The 20,344-nt window shown below is 30.8% G+C and overlaps 3 protein-coding genes across 4 annotated transcripts; all 3 read left to right on the top strand.

The window, feature by feature from the left end:
• Positions 1-490: 490 nt before the first annotated feature.
• On the top strand, positions 491-11,690 carry LOC103313315 (cytochrome P450 4C1). The gene is made up of 16 exons (XM_008196307.3): positions 491-826; positions 868-1,059; positions 1,105-1,284; positions 2,000-2,066; positions 2,115-2,241; positions 2,291-2,497; positions 2,551-2,719; positions 2,766-2,948; positions 2,995-3,157; positions 4,040-4,227; positions 4,273-4,464; positions 4,514-4,696; positions 4,754-4,820; positions 4,875-5,196; positions 11,086-11,251; positions 11,299-11,690. The coding sequence occupies exons 1-16, from the start codon at positions 643-645 to the stop codon at positions 11,667-11,669; spliced, it is 2,961 nt and encodes a 986-aa protein (XP_008194529.2). The 5' UTR covers positions 491-642; the 3' UTR covers positions 11,670-11,690.
• LOC662193 (cytochrome P450 4C1) lies at positions 8,111-11,045 on the top strand (the record flags this gene model as incomplete). Its single annotated transcript, XM_015980753.2, has 6 exons — positions 8,111-8,327; positions 9,999-10,190; positions 10,244-10,429; positions 10,514-10,580; positions 10,628-10,754; positions 10,809-11,045. Coding segments are annotated over exons 1-6 (993 nt in total), but the record flags the coding sequence as incomplete, so codon positions are not given.
• A 3,259-nt stretch (positions 11,691-14,949) lies between the features above and the next one.
• Positions 14,950-18,535, top strand: LOC103313327 (odorant receptor 49b). Of its 2 annotated transcripts, none has more exons than XR_010335151.1 (5): positions 14,950-15,140; positions 15,744-16,305; positions 17,978-18,179; positions 18,233-18,378; positions 18,428-18,535. XR_010335151.1 is itself a non-coding variant. In XM_015980754.1 (5 exons), the coding sequence occupies exons 1-5, from the start codon at positions 14,966-14,968 to the stop codon at positions 18,479-18,481; spliced, it is 1,149 nt and encodes a 382-aa protein (XP_015836240.1). In that variant the 5' UTR covers positions 14,950-14,965; the 3' UTR covers positions 18,482-18,535. The 2 variants fall into 2 exon arrangements, 1 of the variants encoding a protein (XP_015836240.1); XM_015980754.1 differs by having other exon boundaries at positions 18,223-18,378.
• The last annotated feature ends 1,809 nt before the right edge of the window (positions 18,536-20,344 follow it).

A 20,344-nucleotide genomic window follows, 5' to 3' on the forward strand; every position in this document is an offset into this window, starting at 1 on the left:
TTATACAAAAGTTTAATAAACAGAAACATTAATTTTGTAATGATTAATTGATTAGACAATAAAATAAAAAGTAAGATTGTTTTCTTAATTTGTTTACCTACTATTAGTGTAATTTTCCGACTCCTAACTTTAACAAACCGAAATCGAATAAATTGCTAAATGAACCACTACAGGAATTATCGACAAAATAAGCATACCACACAAATAAATACTGGTTTGCGTTCGAAAAAAATACAAAATCCTAATAGTCTTAATTTTCTGATGATAACAAACCTGTCTCAGTAATAATGTGAGTTAAATTCTGGTTTTAATCATTGTTGATTTAACATAATTGTTAAAAATTCTTAAAAAATAAACCAGTTGCTCTCATAAAGCGAGTAATGTAGTGACAAGAGTGTTTTCCAATTTTTTTATAAAACAGACAGAATTTTCGTGTAAGTTAAACTATAAAAAATAAACAAGCATTCGTCCTAACTTCTAAGTACTGACAAACGTTTTTTTTTCATTTCTTTAAGTTATTCCATTTTGATAAAAAAAACCTTGTTCAAAATTCAGCAAACAAGTGCAAAAAACTGCTTAACATAATTTGGTCACTTCAGGTCAGAGTATAAAAACAAGAAGCTAGATTTTAGTGAACTAAACATGAACTTTGAAACGATAAACACCACATCGGCCCTCACATGGGCTTTGTTATTTATTGTTCTATTTTTTATAATAAAATACAACTGGAACAGACGCTGGTTGTATTATTATGGGTCTAAAATCGACGGTCCCTTCGCCTGGCCCATCATCGGAATCGCCCATTACTTCATCGGCGGCCAAAAAGGTAAAACCAACGCAAATCAGGCAAAACTAACTAATTTTCAGTATTTTACAATCAACTTACTAAACTATTTGAGGCCCAACCGCCAATTTTCAAATTTTGGTTGGGCCAGGATTTGGTAGTTGCGACATCAAGGCTAAAAGACGTCGAAATTATTTTAAACAATTGTTTCGAGAAACCGAAATTTTATAATTTCATGTGCGAAGTGACAGGGAATGGTCTTCTAACAGCTCGGGGTAAGTTTTGGGATAAAAATTGCGTGATTTTATTGTGAGTTGAAGAAAACATTTGGAAGGAGAGGAGAAAAATGATCAATCAGGCTTTCAGTTTGAAAGTTTTACATTCGTATGTTGATATTTTTTCGAAACGTGCAAAGTGTTTAATAAGTTGGTTTGAGGAGGATTTTGGCAAAGAAGATGTTTTTTTTAAGTTGTATAGGTGCACTTTCGATACCGCCTGTGGTAAGTTTTTTACAAATTTGTAGTTTTTTCAGTTTTTTATTTTTTTTTGTGTTTTTAGTTTCTTAAAATTCCTTGGTCAGTGTCTGAATTTTTAGTTTTTGAAAATATGCATGCTCTCATTAACGTATATAAATTATTTTTTCATTTTAAACTATTTTTGTTTCCAGCCTTGCTTTTAGAACAAAAAAATAATTTACGTAGCAGTGGCAAAATTGCAAATATTGATTTTAAAAAATTTATGAATATACATTAAAATAATTTAATTTATTTAAAATTTATTAGTTTTAAATTTAAACTAAATATAAAAAATATATATAATATAAAAATATATGCATAATATATATATATATATATATATATATATATATATATATATATATTTATATTTTTATATATATTTTATATATATATATATAAATGATATAAAATGATATATAATAATATTTAAAAAAAATTAAATTTATTAGTTTTTTTCTTCTTCCAAATATTTTGTATTAGACATTTTGAAAAATGACTTATTTTCCCACTAATAACAAAAAAACATAAAAACATACCAAAAAAAATTAGAAACAGAAAAATTTGAAACAATTAAACTTGTGAATAAATTGTAAATTTTTGTAAAAAATTCTACAGAAAAAAAATAGTTAGTGAGAAACTATGCAAAAAAAATAATAAAAATGTTAATTGAATGAAAAACTAACAATTAATTTTGTAGAAGCACTTGCAGATGTTGATCCTACTTTACTTCATGGTAAAAATAATTACATAAACAACTTAAAAAGGTAAGCAATTATGTAGGCATGTGAATAAAAATAAGTTCCATTTTCCAGAATGATAGATATTCTGACAATTCGTTCGTTCAGTATTTGGCTTCATGACGATTTTTTTTGGAAACTGTCGCCTTTAAGCAAAGAAATGAGCAAAGCTTCTGCCGAAACATTTTCTTTTATAAAACAAGTAACTCCCTTAAAAACCATCAAAAACATTTTACTTTGATCATTTTCAGATCATTGGTTTGAAAAAATTAGACCCAAAAAATCATACTTCCAAACGTTTCCTAAATCACTTATTGACCTTGAATGAAACAAATCCAAAATTTGACGACTCAGCCATTGAAGAAGAACTCCAAACCATTCTGATCACTTCTAGTGAGAGCACTGCCCTTACGGTTGGTATGATTTTGACAGTTTTAGGGATATATCCAGAAATACAGGTAACAATCACACATTTAATTAAAAAAAAACACAAAAAAATTTATTATTGAAGAAAAAAGTGTCCAAAGAACTTGATTCAATTTTTGGCCACGATGACAGAGAAACAACTCTTGAAGACGTCCAAAAAATGAAATATCTAGAATGTGTTATTAAGGAAACTTCGAGGGTACTCCCAGCAGTACCACTGCTTGCAAGACTAGCCGATAAAGACATAAAATTAGGTATCACTGCCCAAAATTTGGGAAAAAAATTTCAAGTGTATTACAGACAATTACACCATTCCTGCTGGAAGTATAATAGTAATCCCGATTTGGCAAATTGGCAAAAACGCCGATTTTTGGAAAAATCCGAAAAAATTCGATCCTGACCGATTTTTGCCCGAAAATTGTGACCCAAATCGTCCGCGTTCTAGCTTCATTCCGTTTAGTTACGGACCAAGAAATTGCATAGGTTTGTGCAAATTAATTATTTTCTTATTTGTAACAATTTTTTACAGGCTTCCAGTACAGTAACATGTTAGTCAAAGTGCTAACGGCCACAATTTTACGAAAGTACACAATCAAGTGCCCACAGTATACAAGTTTCGAACAAGTTGAGATCATTTTCAGTATTACTGCACGACCAAAACATGGCTTCAAAATACAAATGGAAAAGAAATTGTAATTAATAAAAGATAAACAAGTTTCGGTCTTTTTATTGTTTCCTTTTTTTAATAACAAATTTTATGTCTAGAAATACAATGTGTTTTTAAATGATTGTCATCTAGTTCACTTTGAAATTGGTTTACGTGTAAAAATGTCAGTTGTGAAATTCACAAATTTCGTTAAAATGCAACTAAATTGTACAATTTGCACGAAAATGCTTGTACTGTTGAAGCTTATTTCCGAATTGGAAACTTAATAAGAGAATGGTAATATTCGGTGTCTAAATGCCTGTCATTAATTCTATAAAGCGGCATTTCTGATTTTACATCGGAAATTCAGTGACGACTAGATAACAATCATTTAAACACACATTGTATAAACAACAAAAAAACAATAAAACTAGAAAAACTATTTTCCCAATTTGTTTACTGTTATTGTAATGTGCAAACTTTTAACCTTTCAGAATTTAGATTATTGAATAAAATAGTTTTGTAAGAAAACTAAGAAAAAAAAATTCCAACAAAAAAGCTACAAACAAAGAATGAAATTCCTGCTGTCTAGTAAAACATCGCTTAAAATAACATCAACTTTTACATATTTTTACTATTGTGCGACTATAAATAGATGAACTGAGAGCAAAACTGGTTTAATAATCATTATTTTATAATTTTTTACAAAAACTTTTTCTAATATTTAACCAATTTTTGGTCTTGCTTAGTTATAAATTATCTCAACTTCTTCAAAACCTGTATAATGTTGACGCTTGTTTGTGTAATATTGAATAAATAAACACAAATTGATGAATATTTGGAATTTGGAACAATATATTGGGGTATTTCCAATTTTTTACATATCGCTATTATATAAAGAAGACCCAAAAGTAACACTAGTTTAGTGAATCCAAACCATGAAGCCAGAAAAGATCACGTCAGCCCTGATATGGGTTTTATTCATTATAGTTTTATATTTTTTGCTTAAATACAACTGGAGTAGGCGCTGGTTGTATTATTATGGGTCTAAAATCGACGGTCCCTTCGCCTGGCCCATCATTGGAAGCGCCCATCATTTCATCGGAGGCCAAAAAGGTACCAAACACTTTTTAATTTATCAAAACCAGCTTTAATTTCCAGTCTTTTACAAGAAAATGACCCAAATCTTTGAAACATACCCAACACTTAGCAAATTCTGGTTGGGTAAAGACTTAATAGTGATAACTTCCAGACCGGAAGATGTTGAAATAGTGCTAAACAGTTGTTTCGAAAAACCGAAATTCTACAAATATGCGTATAAATTGTTCAGAACTGGTCTTTTAATAGCGCCAGGTCAGTGTTTGGCAAAATTTGCATAATTGTAGTTTCAATAAATTTGCAGTGAATATTTGGAAGGAGAGGAGAAGAATGATTGGTCCCACTTTTAACTCGAAAACTTTACAAACATTTACCGAGATTTTTGGAAAACAGGCGAACCGTTTAGTGCGAGTTTTGGAACAGGAATGTGGGAGAGAATTTGATATTTTTTTAAAATTGTTCAGATGCACTTTGGATACGGCTTGTGGTAAATAATTATTATCAAGAGAAAGTGATTATTATTTGAGTTTATGTATTTGTTTAGAAGCACTTGTTGGTGTTGACAGTTCCCTACTTCAAGGTCAAGACAATTATTTACAAAAACTGATAAGGTAAAAATATCAGTTACGAAATAACCAAGTTAGGTATTATTTTTTTTTTTTTAGGGCAGAAGACATTGCCACAATCCGTTCATTCAGTCCTTGGCTCCAAGTTGATTTTTTTTGGAAAAAGTCACCGTTGGGCCGAGAAATGGACAAAGCATGTGCTGAATCGTTTACTTTCATTAAGCAAATTCTGTCATTGAAAAAATGTGATTTCAAGGATACAACTAACCCCTTTACGAATTATTTACAACACTTGAATAAATCAAATGACGATTCACCGGTCGAGGACGAAATTCAAAATATTTTAATCACTGGTAGTGAAAGTTCAGCTCTCGCACTTGCATTGGTTTTAGTAGTTTTGGGAATATACCCAGAAGTTCAGGTAAAATAATAAAACTTAACCAAAAATTGAAAAAAAAATTGGCTTTCCTAGCAAAAAATTGCGCTTGAGCTCGATTCAATTTTCGGAGACGATGAACGAGAGCCCACGTTTGAACACATCAATCAAATGGAATATTTAGAATGTGTTATTAAAGAAACCTTGAGGATTCTCCCAATCGTGCCGATTATTATGAGATTAGCCGAGCAAGACATAAAGTTAGGTAAATTTTATCAAAAGCCCACATTAAAAGTATGGAAAATTCTAATGAAGATATTTGTTTGGAAGTTGGTACTCGGTCATAATCCGTTGAGTTCTGCTCAATGAAAATAATTACAAAATGGCGGCACTTCCGGTTATACCGGAAGTCGCTACCAACTTTCTTATTTTAAATGGAAAGCTATGTTTTTCACTGCGTTTTTGGATTAGTTGAGTTATTTTAAGGCCGTTTTTATCAGCTTTCCCTATACCTAAGTTTAGTCGTTTTCAAGCTATTTAAGATTTTTTTGAAAATTTTTGGATTTGCACCTGTCACTTAAAAAATCGGTAACTCCCCTAATTTTAGAAATTTCGGAATTATATTTGGAGAATTAAAAGTGAAAGCCTATATCTGTTCTCCGGTGTGTTCAAATTTGGAAAAGAAGTTAACAAACCCAAAAATTTTAAGGTTAAGTTTGGACAACTTCAAGGACCCATAACTTAATTTTTTCAAATGGGATGTCCTAATTTTTATTTTACTAAATGAAGGAGATTTTTTTTCTGCATCGATCTGTATTAGCATTCCCTATACCTATCTGTGATAATTTTCAAGTTATGTTGATTTTTTTGACATTGTAGAAAATTTCTTACTAACCACAGCTATTTTTGCATAGTTTGCCATGAAAACATTTCTGATTAAACAAACGACAAACTCTGTTCAAAATTGTGTTGTCCGTTCTTTGAAAACAAAATCAATTTATTTAAAAAACTTTAATTTCTCATATTTTTTCTCTCGTTTCCATGGCAACCTATGAGAAAATTTCTCATTCCCAACAAAAAGTTATTGAAAACTTGAAAACTATTAAACATAAGTATAGGGAATGCTAATACAGATCGATGCAGAATTAAATTTTCTACAATTTAATGAAATAAAACTTGTGGCATTTCATTTGAAAAAATTGAGTTATGGGTGCCTAAAATTCTGAAAACTTAACTTTATACATTTGGGGTTTGTTATCTTTTTTTAGAAATTTGAAAACACCAAAAGAAAGATCTAGGCTTCCTCTTTCAAATGAGTTAAAAAATGTTTCCAAATTTTTAAAAATGGCAGAGTTATCAATTTTTGAACTGGAAGGTGCAAATCCAAAAAAAATAAAAACCAAATATTTCGTAAACGGCTAAATTTAGGTATAGGGTAAGCTAATAAAAACTACCTTAAAATAACTCTAGTAATCCAAAAATGCATTAAAAAATATAGCTTTTCATTTAAAATAAGCAAGTTGATGGCGAGTTCCGGTATAACCGGAAGTGTCACCATCTTGAAAATATTTTCATTGAGCTGGACCTAAGCAATTATAATTGTATACAAATTTTTAGATGACTATCATTATTAGAATCACCAGTACTTCTAAAGTGGGGTTTAGACGCCACACCTTGTAGAACAATGCACAATTTTATTATATTTTAAAATTTTACAGAACATTGCACAATTCCTGCCGGCAGTACCGTGCTAGTTCCAATTGTTCACATATCAAAAAAATCAGAATTTTGGAAAGAACCAAACAAATTCAATCCTGATCGGTTTTTACCAAAAAATAACTCGGAACGACATCGTTGCACATTTCTTCCATTCAGCTACGGTCCTAGGAACTGTGTCGGTTCGTATTAATTGACCATTAGTTTCATTTAAAAACAACTTTATAAAAATTTTAGGCTTCAAGTACGGTCTCATGTCGATGAAAGTGATTCTAGCGACCGTTTTAAGGAAATTTACAATTAAACCAACACGATATCAAAGTTTGGAAGATATTGAGCTGATTTATGGAGCGGTTGCAAAACCGAAACATGGTCATAAAATAAAATTAGAGAAAAAATATTAATATTTAATAAAACAGTCATAATTTATGGCAATAGCGAAAATTACTGCATTTTATTTAATTTGTGTTTATTTAATTTAAATAAAAACACTGACAATCCAAGGTGTTTGAATTTCCTGATTGCCTTATCCTTAGACCTGTAGTTCAGCTTTTTCTATTTCCACTGAGGAAGAATCAGACGTGACATCAAGGCGGAAATAAATCTAATCAATAAAAAAAAAATATTTCCTCAATTTTTAGTTCCGTATTATACCGAAATTAACTTCCACTTCCGAATGTTTTGCAACTAATTAAAATAATTATTAATATTTGATAAATGCAAAGCACTTAATAGTAATGGTAAAATGCCACTTTATTTGAAAAACTTCAAGTGAAAGTGCAAACAGCAGTGACCTTTCGACACACAATCGAAACGCCTTTTGGGAACGCTACAGTCTTACTTATATGGTGCCAATAAATAGAGAGGCGAAAAAGTGTTACAAAATCCACACAAATACTTCAAATTTTAAAACCGAAAGTAGGTCTTCAAAAATTCAGTAATTTTACTTGAGCAATAGAGTAAAGCACGAAGGCCAAATATAACTAGTTTGTTGATTGACAATTTTCCACTATAAAAATCTCTAACCAAATTGATATTTCGACCGAATTTATTACAAAATGCAATTATGAAATTGTTACAATACTTGTCTGGAGTGTAAAAGTGATCTCAATGTCATCTCATCGTTACAAAACAGCGGCCGTAAACTTGATCGGAGAATAATTTAGGTCAAACAACTTAGCGTTTTGGTTTTTTCTAGCAACTTCCCCCCGTTTTTAAACCGCGCTATAAAGGTAGTTAATTATTGGTAAACGTACAGTATAGCAACAAAACTAAAATGAAGAAAACTGAGTTTACAATCACAACAATCCTTTCATTGGTGATTTTAGTGCTAGTGTTTTTTTTTTTTATCAAGTACCATTGGAATAGGAGATGGCTCTATTACCACGCGATGAAGTTACCGGGACCATGGGCTTTGCCCATCCTCGGAAGTGCCCATTTGTTTCACGGAGGATACGACGGTCAGTGAAAAAAAACATTAGTTCGATTTTTTTTTCAAAATGAAATAATTAATTATTTAAAAAAATTACAAAACTAAACAAAAATTTGTTTAATTTAAATAAAAACACAATTTATAATAAATCAATAAAAATAGTTTTGAAAAAAACATTTTTTAACACAGACGAACGGCAGATTTTATAAAAATGTCATACAATAATAAGAAATTTTGCTTTTTTAAGTGTTTTTTTATAACAATTACAATACTACGGAGGACTATGAGTTAGGAGACGAAACGAATTTTTTGGACCTAACAAAACAGCACGTTTGAGGGCGCTCTAAATTGTTTTAAATTAATTTAAATCCAACCAATTTACTAATTACTTAAAAAAAATGGAAAAATGTTGAGTTTTGCACTCTTAACAGACTGAGAAAAACTGAGACTAAAATTTTCATAAGAAACATGAGAAAAAAATGAATTAAAATATAGCATTTGCGCTTTAGCTCGTATTTTTCAAGACGCTGCGAATATGGTTAAAGATACAAGAAAAATGTTAGAAAGAAAGTTGTAGAGAACAAAATTTTCTTTAAAAAAGTCCGCGAGACCGTATCTCTATCATCAACGGTTTAGGCCCTAAAGACGCCCAGCGACGAATTCATTTCATTTTACCGGTGGTCAAGTAACAAAAAATTAATTTATACGTAAACAATTGAAGATAAAGATATGGTGTCGCGGACTTTTTTATAGGAAATTTAATTCTCTACAACTTTGTTTCTTACACTTTTTTTGTATCTTCAACCGTATTCCCAGCGTTTTGATAAATATGCGACGATGTGCAAAAAAATATTCAATTTGCGTATCATCTTATATTTTTGCAAACGCTGCGAAAACGGTTAAAGATATAAAAAAAGTGTAAGGAACAAAGTTGTAGAGAATTAAATTTTGTACAAAAAAGTCCGCGACACCATAGTTCTATCTTCAACGGTTTAGGTAAAAATTAACTTGCAACACTTGACCACCGGCAAAATGACGCAAATCAGTCATTTGAGCGTCTTTGAACGACTTTAGGGCCTAAATGGTTGAAGATAAAAATGTGGTCTCGCGGACTTTTTTATAGGAAATTTAATTCTCTACAACTTCCTTCCTAACATTTTCCTTGTATCTGTAACCGTATTCTCAGCGTTTCGAAAAATGTGGGGCAAAGTACAAATTGGTAAAAGTTATTTTTTTTAAATATACTTTACAATCAAAAATTTGCATTATGCTTATGTCTTACTACAGAGAATTTAATGCTCTATCTGGCTGTATTTTTTGTTTGCTGTTTATTAACTATTTTTCTGAAAAATTAAATGGCAATGAAACAAACGCGCTCTCTGGCAACATTAACGGAACTAGCACGAATTGGAACGTTTTATTTGTACCTCCTAATCTTTAAATATCCGTAGTCTGCCTATTACGTATTGCTTGTGCTCAAAAAAAAAATGACAGCATCAGGGATCGAACCTCAGATTTTTGAGTACGTATTTATTGTTTGTGGTGTCACACGTACAATAAATCAATAAATCTTGACAAATTTTGTCCGAAATTGCAAATTTAATTAATATAAATTTTTACAGAAACTTTTAGAAAAAAAATCATTAATTAATGATAAAGACGTTTTAATATATTTTTTGAAAATTTTATATTTTTCCAGACATGTATCAAGCAATGTTGCGATTGACCAAATCACAGCCACCTCTCTTCAAAATCTGGTTAGGCCAAGACCTGATTTTCGTTACTTCACGACCGGAAGATTGTGAAATTATTTTGAGTAAATGCTTCACAAAGGGAAAATTTGCCACATTTATGGACCCAATTTTCTGGGAGGGATTACTAACAGCTCCAGGTACAAAATACGAAATTTTCCCCAAAAATTAACAACTTAATTCACTGTTTCAGCTATTAAGTGGAAAAGCCACCGAAAAATCATAAACCCGTCGTTCAATATCCAGATTTTAAACTCATTTATTGGCGTTTTTAACAAACACTCGAAAAAACTGGTCGAAAAGATGCGAAAACACGCCGGTTCTGACTCGGTTGATGTTTCCTATTGGCTGTTCCGCAACACTATTGATATTTCATGTGGTAATAATTTCAATTAATTAATTTATTAATTTACTAATTAATTAATTGAACCAAACCATTGGTTGTTTTTGTGTTTTTTTACAGAAACTTTGATGGACATTGACGCTGATTTAATCAAAGGACAAGAGGAATACATTGATGATTGCATCAAGTATAAAAAAACCAAAATAAATTCACCCCAATTAAAATAATTTCTAGGGCGGAAAAATACTCATCAACTCGCATGATCGGGGTGTGGTACCACCCTGAATTCATTTGGAAACACTCTCCCCTAGGAAAGTTAACCAAAGCCACCTCTGACAAAATTTTGGACTTCGTCAGAAAAGTAGTTTTTTTTTCAAAAATTAAAGACACAATTAATTAATTAAAAAAATTCCAGATAATCAAACTCAAAAAACTAGAACCAGAACCACTTTTAAAAAACTGTGGCGACTTTCCGGACGATTCCATGCGAAAAAAACATTTCCTAAACAATCTGCTCAAAATGTCCGAAAATATGACCGATGACGACATTTTGGAAGAAACCCAAACCATGTTAGTTGCAGCTAGTGAAACAACTGCCTTGACCATGGCCACCGTTCTACTCACTTTGGCCATTTTTCCACAAGTTCAGGTTAGTTTTTTCGAAATTTGTACAAAACTGAGTCATTTTTTAGGAGAAAATCTACGAAGAGCTTGACGCCATTTTGTGGAACACTGACGAAATAACACTGGAACATATCAACAAAATGGTTTACCTTGAAGCCGTGATCAAGGAAACGATGAGGATTTTACCAACCGTTCCGTTCATTAACCGACGAATGACCGAAGATTTGCACTTAAGTACGAGTGTTTAATTGTGATATAAAGCGAAAAAAAATTTTTTTTAGATGATTGCGTTGTCCCAACTGGAAGTAACATAATCATCAGCATAAAAAACATCCACGATTCGCCCCTTTTGTGGGAAAATCCGGATAAATTTGATCCTGAGAGGTTTTTAACTGAAAGAGATCCAAATCGTTCACGTTGTGCTTTCATGCCGTTTGGTTACGGTCCCAGAAATTGTATAGGTTTCAAATTTGCGATGCTTTCCATGAAAGTAATGATGGCATCACTGTTGAAGAACTTCACCTTTGAACCGGCCGTATACAAGTCAATTGCAGAAATTGAATGCTTCTACAATATTGTAGCCAAACCAAAGAAAGGGTACAAAGTTAAGTTTAGCGAAAGAAAATTGTACAATAACAATGATAAATTGTAATAAATAAAAACGTTTTGTTTAGTTTTTTCACAAATTAATTAATTGGCGCAGTCAGTAGGCGGCGCTTTTTTCCAACAGTTTGTGAATTCTACAGCTGAGAATGAGAAAATAGCACAAACTACACCATGGAAAGTGTAAAGTAACGAAAAAATAACGTAAAAAAAAGGTTACTTTTAACGCAAAAATGTCCACGGAAATAACGTTATTGTAGCGTAAAACATTAACGTTTTTTTTATTATGTATTTAAACGTTTTTGTAACGCAAGAATATAACGTAAAATTACAGAAAATTTTAAACCAGTAATCAACGTCAACAAGCAACGTTTTAAAAATATATTTATTTAATTAATAACCCTATACACTCAACATGCAAAATACTATCTTAAATAACTTGCATTTATCATTTAAAAAAACACATTATATAATAGCATTTTTTCCTAAAAATCGATATTATTTAAAAAAACTATATTTAACTGCTTTCTTAATTTTTTATATCAGTTTTTATACTTTATAATAATTGTCGAGTTATTACTGTAGTAGTTATTTACTATATGTTCTGAGTTTTAAGAGTTTACAGTTTTTCTGAAACGTTAATTATACGTTTAAAACAACAATGTTTTAATAACGTTACAGTTCTTTTAAAACACAATTTTAAGTTAAGAAGAACTTTAAACTTTGAAAATTGATAGAAAAAATAAATACGGTTATTAAACTACGTAACATAAACGTTAAAAGAAAATGTAATCATACAACCAAATAACAACGTTGTGCATTTCAACGTATGATGCAATATCAACCGTTGTAACGTTAAAAAAACGTTATATCAACCGATGTAACGTTAAAAAAACGTTATATTAACCATTGTAACGTTAAAAAACGTTATATCAAGCGTTCTAACGTTACAAAACGTTATATCAACCGTTGTAACGTTAAAAGAACGTTATATCTACCGTTGTAACGTTAAAAAAAATTATATCAACCGTTGTAACGTTAAAAAAACGTTATATCAACCGTTGTAACGTTAAAAAAACGTTATGTCAACCGTAGTAACGTTAAAAAAACGTTATATCAACCAATGTAACGTTAACAAAACGTTATATTAACCATTGTAACGTTAAAAAAACGTTATATCAACCGTTGTAACGTTAAAAAATCGTTGTGTCAACCGTTGTAACATTAAAAAAACGTTATATCAAGCAATGTAACGTTAACAAAACGTTATATTAACCATTATAACGTTAATAAACGTTATATCAACTGTTGTAACGTTAAAAAACGTTATATTAACCGTGATAACGTTAAAAAAAACGTTATATCAACCGTTGTAACGTTAAAAAATCGTTAGATCTATCGTTTTTGTGCTTACTGGGATGAATAATATGGTCCTACTTTTGTGAGACATATTTTATTCAAAATGACACTCCATTCAAAAGTAAAACACTCTGTACAACATACCTGACATTTTGCATAAATTAATCAATCAAGGATAAAAACCAAGTCTTTAATCTGATCGACAGACAATAAATTTTTCATCAAAGACACAAATGACAAGCTTTCATCCTCAAACAACTCAATCCTCATTCCCTCCGAAAATGTCGCAAGTGCAACACTTAAAATTCAACGTTCTCACCCTCAAACTAATAATGTTGTGGCCTCCAAACGGCCACATGACCCTCAATTACCACCTCAAAAGCCTATCACTCCTCATAATTGTCTATTTAAGTGCTTGGACTTGCATTTATGGAATTCTGCGTCCACTTTTCACCGAATCTGACGGTTACGACGTTTTGATTCAAAGAGCAATCGCAACGATTGATTTCATCGGTTGTATTTACATGCGATATTGTTTTCTCGATAAAATCCAAAACGTCACAAGTCTTATTAGAGAGTTGCCAACGTTTGAGAAATTTTGCGGAAAAGTGGAAATTGAAACGACCGAAAAAAAAGTCCAAAAGTATAGCAAAGGTATGTGCCATTTAAAAAACAAAGCTATCGGTTTAGGTTGCGTCTCATTTGTTCCGAGAATGCCTACTTGACCAATAAAAATAGAGGAAACACCTCCACCTTGTTTATCTAGCGCGCAAAAAATTGCAAGCTGTTTGTCATTGGGTATTGACGAGCTAATCGCTCGCTGCAGTTCGAAAAACCAATCAGAAGGCGTCTCAAAAATTAACAAAAACTAGTGTTCATATTTGGATAATTCACCGTAATTTCGCTATTTTTATCATTAATTCGAAATTTGCAACACAAATTAAGTAATTAAATTAATTTCAATTAGGTTGCCATTTACTTAAAACCCCGAAATAATCGCGAATTGGAATTTGATTACAAAAAAATTTTTTTCCAACAAATTTTAATTAAAAAAGTTCTGTAAAAAGTACATACAAATTTATAGTAACTCAAATTATTTAATCATTTATTATGAGGGAAGCAAATCTACATAAAAAAAACAGTCAAAATACTTATAGACATACAATGTGTTCAAAAATGGTTGTTCATCAAGTCGACTATGGATTATGTACTGTTTATAGTTTTTAGATTTGCATCATTTTGACGGATCTGTCACTTTGACAGAAGTCACAATTTAAATCAAGCGCCACATTATGGTCATAGGGGACTTGATGAACAATCATTTTTGAACACATTGTAGTTATAGGAAATACATTAGTACCCACTAATTCAGATCAATGAAAAATTAAATTTTTCTCCATTTACTAAAAGAAAAGTTGGGGCATAAGTTTGTTAATAATTTTTTTTAAGAAAAAATCAAAATTTTGAAAAATATTCAAATTGTTTTTTTATTAGCGGTCACCGTGTACTGGTTCTTTGGCAACTTGATGAACTGCTTGGCGCCTCTGCATGAACGAACCAAGTGCGAAAATCTCCGAAAATCTCAACTGTATATCGAAAGAGACCCTTGTGGGTTAATGGCACGGTGTTTTTACCCTTTTGACGTATCAAAAAAACTATTTCCAATGGCTTATTTCATCCAAGTGTACACGTGTGTTGTCATTAGTTACTATGTCATTGTCTTGACAATGACACTGGTCGGGATAATGATGCACATTTTGACACAATTGAAAAACTGTCGCAACTTGATCCACAATTTACATGAAGAAATAACTGAAAGAGAATCTCTGAAGAAAAAAATCCAACGTATTATAGTCTATCACATCAAGATTATAAAGTAAGTTGGACGTCTTATTGTGACACGCGATGTTGCAACTTTCATCAAATGTCTCTCTGGTGTAGCTATAAAAGCAGAGATTTGATTGATTTCCTCACTGTAGTTTAACAATGACCCGAAAACATATTTTTCTCAATTTCACTGTTACTATCCTAAAACTGTCATTCTTGTGGCCTTCTAATGACAATTACGATCAGTGGAGGCTTGTCAAAGACGCCTCCTTGATTGTGTCACTGATGCCGTGCGCTCTGCCTATTCTAGCCCACTTTGTTTTGCAAATCACCGGTAACTAAAAAAGTGTTTTTTCAAGGTTATTCAAAATTGGTAAGGGCTACAAAAATAGTTTTAAACAAAAATTGTAAAGCACAAAATTCCACATAAAAAAGTTCTTTCGACTTTTTTGGAATTTTTAAAATTAACAAAGTTATAGAGTGGTTACAAGTGAAAAAATATAGAGCAAAATTAGGAAAATTCTGTGTTTGCATCTTTCTGAATATAGCTAGAAACTTATTATTTTTACAAAAAATTACTCAATAAATGTGGATTCTGACATATACAGGGTTAGTCTATTATAAGTATATTTTTACTATATATCTCAAAAAAATAATCGCGAAAAAGTCTAGGAAAATCATAGTAAACTCTGAATTTGGTGCGATTATTAATTTTCGAGATACGTATATAGTAAAAAAATGCACTTTAAATAGACTAACCCTGTATACATAAGCTTAAGTTTTGACAAAAGAGAACTGAATAAATTGGGGTTTTTTTTGTAACATGTGTTTGTGTAGTTAAGTAAACTATTTTTTAAGCCTTGAAAAAACACTATATTTTTTTATTTTGTTATTTTTTGTCTAATGTTGAAAAAATAAATAAATAGACGAATTCCAGGTGATGTTTACAACATGGTCACAATAACCGAAAACTTGATCGCTCTGATTTGCATCATTGGCATGATTTACATGACCATATGTTTTGTCAAAAACCGAAAACTTGTCAAAACCCTTGTCAAAAACCTCCCAGCTTTCACCAAATATAGCAAAACAACCGATATCATTTTAACGGACAAAAAAGCCAACTTGTACACAAAAATATTCGTTTTTTACGGAGTCATTGGCAATGTTGTGTACATGATAATGCCGTATTTGAATATCGAAAAGTGTCAACAACGTCAAAATAATGACGTTCCGTGTGGTCTAGTGACTCGTTGTTGGTTCCCATTCAAATTTGACTATAGCCCAGTTTTTGAAATTGTTTTCGTCCACCAATTCTACACTTGCTTGATGGTTTCGGTCATTATTTTGGATTTGACAATGTTGATTTGTGGGTTTTTGATGCATATTACGAACCAGTTGAAACATTTGCGGGGTTTTATTAAACGGTTCGATTGTTCGAGCCAAAAAATTGCAGAGGATGTCATCTACTGTGTCAAGTTTCACACCGCAATCATCACGTGAGTAAATAAAAAAAATGTGATTTTTAATGTTACGACACTATTCAGCGATTATTTTTGACAAAATTATACAAAACAGTGAAATAAATGTCGGAATGAAAATCGTACAGTCACGATCAAAAAGAATGATACCCCTATAGCAAGGCCCTCATTGAAGTCTTTTAGGTCACAAATTTCAACAAACAAGTTATTTTACAAACTATCCAGTTAGTGTACATCAACCAAGAAGATATACAGGGTGACCCAGAGCTGTTTAATCGGTCTATAACGTTTTTGGGAATTGAAATATTGCTATGCTGTTTTTATTATCCGATAGAGATCGACTTAGAGTCCACAAATTAAAAATATTCTTATTATACACAGGGTGTTGTATACAGGGTGGTGAACCAAAGTTATATTTTTTTAAATAAAACACCCTATATATTTTTGCATAGTTGGATTCTACGCTAATAAATAGTGTAACTTTATATAATCTATTATGGGTCTATCTTTTTTCGTTTCGGAATTATTCAACTTCTTGTTATAAAAAAGACCAATTTTTGAAAAATCACTGCAAAGTTGCCTATGAATATTTTCCGATAAATTTGCAACAGAAAAATTTAGAATACCTTGTAGTTTTAGCAAATAGTCGACTTTTAGTTAAAGCACGCAGATAATATACAGGGTGTGCCAAAACGCAAAAAGTTGAATAACTTATTTTTTTCAAATGGAACACCATGATTTTTTTTGTTTCGATAGCATTCTTGATAAGTTTTCTAATAATATGACGTTTGCATAGCAAATCTAAAATATTTTTCGAAATTTTTCAAAAAAATATATTTTATTACAAGAAAATTTGTTAGCCTAGAATCTGATAGTCAAATGGTAATTAATTGTTTGGTATATACTAATGTGACTAATATCATTAGTAATCTAATTATTACCTAATACATAAATGAATTTCACTCATCAAGAATTATTAATAAAATAAATAAAAAAATATTTTTTATTTTTTTGAACACTTTAAGAAATATTGTAAATTTGCTGTACAAACCGCATGTCATTAGAAGCTTATGAAAAAAGCTACCGATACGTGTAAAAAAATACATAGTGTTCCATTTAAAAAAATGAGTTATTTAACTTTTTGCCTTTTGGCAGACCTGTATATTATTTCCTACAATTCCTACTACAAGGTATTCTGAATTTTTCTGTTACAAATTTACCGGAAAATATTCACAGGCGACTTTGTAGTAATTTTTCAAAAATTGGTCTTTTCTATAACGAAAAGTTGAATAATTCCGAAACGAAAAGAAATAGACCCATAATAATTTATATAAAGTTACATTATTTTTTTGCGTAGAATCCAATTATGCAAAAATATATAGGGTGTTCCATTTAAAAAAATATAACTTTGGTTCACCACACTGTATACAACACCCTGTGTATAATAAAAATATTTTTAGTTAGTGGACTTTAAGTCATTCTGTCGGATAAAAAAACAGCATCGCAATATTTCAAATAGCAAAAAAGTTATAGACCGAATACACACTTCTGTGTCCACTCTGTATACCTAGTTGCAGTTGTCTTTCTTTTTGACGTGACTGAGAAAAATATGTAATATCGGGATGTTTTAGCAAAATTTATTATAAAATATTCAGACATTATCCTGTTCTTTGAAAATAAAAAATTCTAGATACTCTGAAAAAACAAACGAAGCGTTCGGCACCATGATGATGCTCCACATCACACTAACATCTCTTGTTATCAGTGCGCTAGGTTTCGAGATTTTAATTGTGGACAACTTCAATGATTCTTTACGATTCACTTTACATCTCCTCGGATGGTTGGTGTTACTTCTACTGATTTGTTACTACGGACAACTTCTAATAGACGAAGTATTTGATTTAATGAGTTTGGTTTCAAATAAAAAATTTTCAGAGCATTGCAGTCGCTGAAGATATTTATTACGTGCCTTGGCATTTAGCACCAGTTGATGTGCAAAAAGACATCTACATGATTTTAATGCGATCGCAAAAACCTCTAACTCTCAATGCTGCAAATATTGGAGTGATGTCTTTCCCGACCTTTCTTCGTGTAATTAATTGGAGTTTTTTAAATGATTGAGTAAAAAATTTGATTGCAGGTCATCAGTTCGGCGTATTCTTACTTCACTTTGTTGCTTAATATAAAATCGTAAAGGGAATATGTAATTGTAGTAGATAGACAACTAGTAATACACACTTGCATCACACGTGTTATAATTTTTATCACCGCTCAATAACATTTTATTTATGACCTCAATTGTTACCCAATTATTAAAATGAGAGAAATTCGAGTTAAAGCAACATAATGAACGTGTGACGATATAATTCAATATTTTTTTATTGAATAATGATTCATGTTCGGTTTCTGCAGTGCGATGACGCAAAATAACACATTAAAGACTTCCCATCAGATGGCCTCGGTCAAGTTCAACGTATTTAAAAGTTTGCACTTTTTATTATTTTAACATTAAATAACAATAGGACAATAAAGAATTTACATCGAGCAAGCATCATTTAAAAACATGATTTCTCATGTCATAATTTCATTTGTAAATACTTGCACGACTCAGCCTTGCCATTATTATAAATAATAATATGCGAACTCAACGCTTTGACAAAAAACTGTCAGCTGTAGTTGGAAAATACTGACAGTTTCGGAATCCTCAGAAAATTTTACGTAAGAAAAACTCACATTAGAGTTGGTTCCGTGCTCCATTTTTCCAAAAAAAATTCAAGTGTTGAGAAATGTCTGGTTTTTGACAAACTAAATTTTTAACAGTTCTTCAAACTTTAATATCTTACGAACTATCGGTCGTAGACAAAAAATTAAAACTGATTTGGAAACTTTGATTAATTTTGCCTACGAAAGCTAGAATTTCAATTGTTTGAACTCTCTAACTTCAAATAAAACAATTAAAACCATTGGTCTCTCACTCCAAGTAATTTTTTTTTGAGGAAGTAAACTTTGACCGATATTTCAAAAACTGTTCATTTTAGATAAAAAATAAAGACAGTTTCGGAATCCCCAGAAAATTTTACGTAAGAAAAACTCACATTCGAATTGGTTCCTTGCGCCATTTTTCCAAAAAAAATTCAAGTGTTGAGAAATGTCTGGTTTTTAACAAACTAAATTTTAAACAGTTCTTCAAACTTTAATATCTTACGAACTATCTGTCGTAGACAAAAAATTAAAACTGACTTGAAAACTTTGATTAATTTTGCATCTGAAAAGCTAGAATATCAATTGTTTGAACGCTCTAACTTCAAATAAATTAATTAAAACCATTCGTCTCCCACTCCAAGTAATTTTTTTTTAAGTAAACTTTGACTGATATTTCAAAAACCGTTTATTTTGTATAAAAAATGAAGACAGTTTCGGAATCCTCAAAAAATTTTACGTAAGAAAAACTCACATTAGAATTGGTTCCGTGCGCCAATTTTCCAAAAAAAATTCAAGTGTTGAGAAATGTCTGGTTTTTTAAAAACTAAATTTTAAACAGTTCTTCAAACTTTAATATCTTAAAAACTATCGGCCGTAGACAAAAAATTAAAACTGATTCAGATACTTTGAATAATGCTGCATACGAAAAGCTCGAATATTAATTGTTTGAACACTCTAACTTCAATTAAAACAATTAAAACCATTGGTCTCCTACTCCAAGTAAACATTTTTTTGAGGAAGTAAACTTTAACCGATATTTCAAAAACTGTTTACTTCAGATAAAAAATAAAGACAGTTTCTGAATCCTCAGAAAATTTTACGTAAGAAAAACTCACACTAGAGTGTTGAGAAATGTCTGGTTTTCGGCAAACTAAATTTTAAACAGTTCTTCAAACTTTAATATCTTACGAACTATCAGTCGTAGACAAAAAATTAAAACTGATTCGAAAACTTTGATTAATTTTGCATCTGAAAAGCTAGAATATCAATTGTTTGAACGCTCTAACTTCAAATAAATTAATTAAAACCATTCGTCTCCCACTCCAAGTAATTTTTTTTTTAAGTAAACTTTGAC

The sequence above is a fragment of the Tribolium castaneum genome, chromosome 8, assembly GCF_031307605.1.
Source record: "Tribolium castaneum strain GA2 chromosome 8, icTriCast1.1, whole genome shotgun sequence".
Lineage (NCBI taxonomy): Eukaryota > Metazoa > Arthropoda > Insecta > Coleoptera > Tenebrionidae > Tribolium > Tribolium castaneum.

What these genes read in the sequence shown, in the direction of transcription:
- LOC103313315 (XM_008196307.3), top strand. Translation starts at nt 643, where the DNA reads ATGAACTTTGAAACGATAAACACCACATCGGCCCTCACATGGGCTTTG. An exon ending in ATACAAATGGAAAAGAAATT is followed by an intron (nt 3,158 to 4,039) that starts GTAATTAATAAA and finishes ACTAGTTTAGTG; the next exon opens with AATCCAAACCATGAAGCCAG. An exon ending in TTTCATCGGAGGCCAAAAAG is followed by an intron (nt 4,228 to 4,272) that starts GTACCAAACACT and finishes TTTAATTTCCAG; the next exon opens with TCTTTTACAAGAAAATGACC.
- LOC103313327 (XM_015980754.1), top strand. Translation starts at nt 14,966, where the DNA reads ATGACCCGAAAACATATTTTTCTCAATTTCACTGTTACTATCCTAAAA. An exon ending in CTTTGTTTTGCAAATCACCG is followed by an intron (nt 15,141 to 15,743) that starts GTAACTAAAAAA and finishes GACGAATTCCAG; the next exon opens with GTGATGTTTACAACATGGTC. An exon ending in CTTTCCCGACCTTTCTTCGT is followed by an intron (nt 18,379 to 18,427) that starts GTAATTAATTGG and finishes ATTTGATTGCAG; the next exon opens with GTCATCAGTTCGGCGTATTC.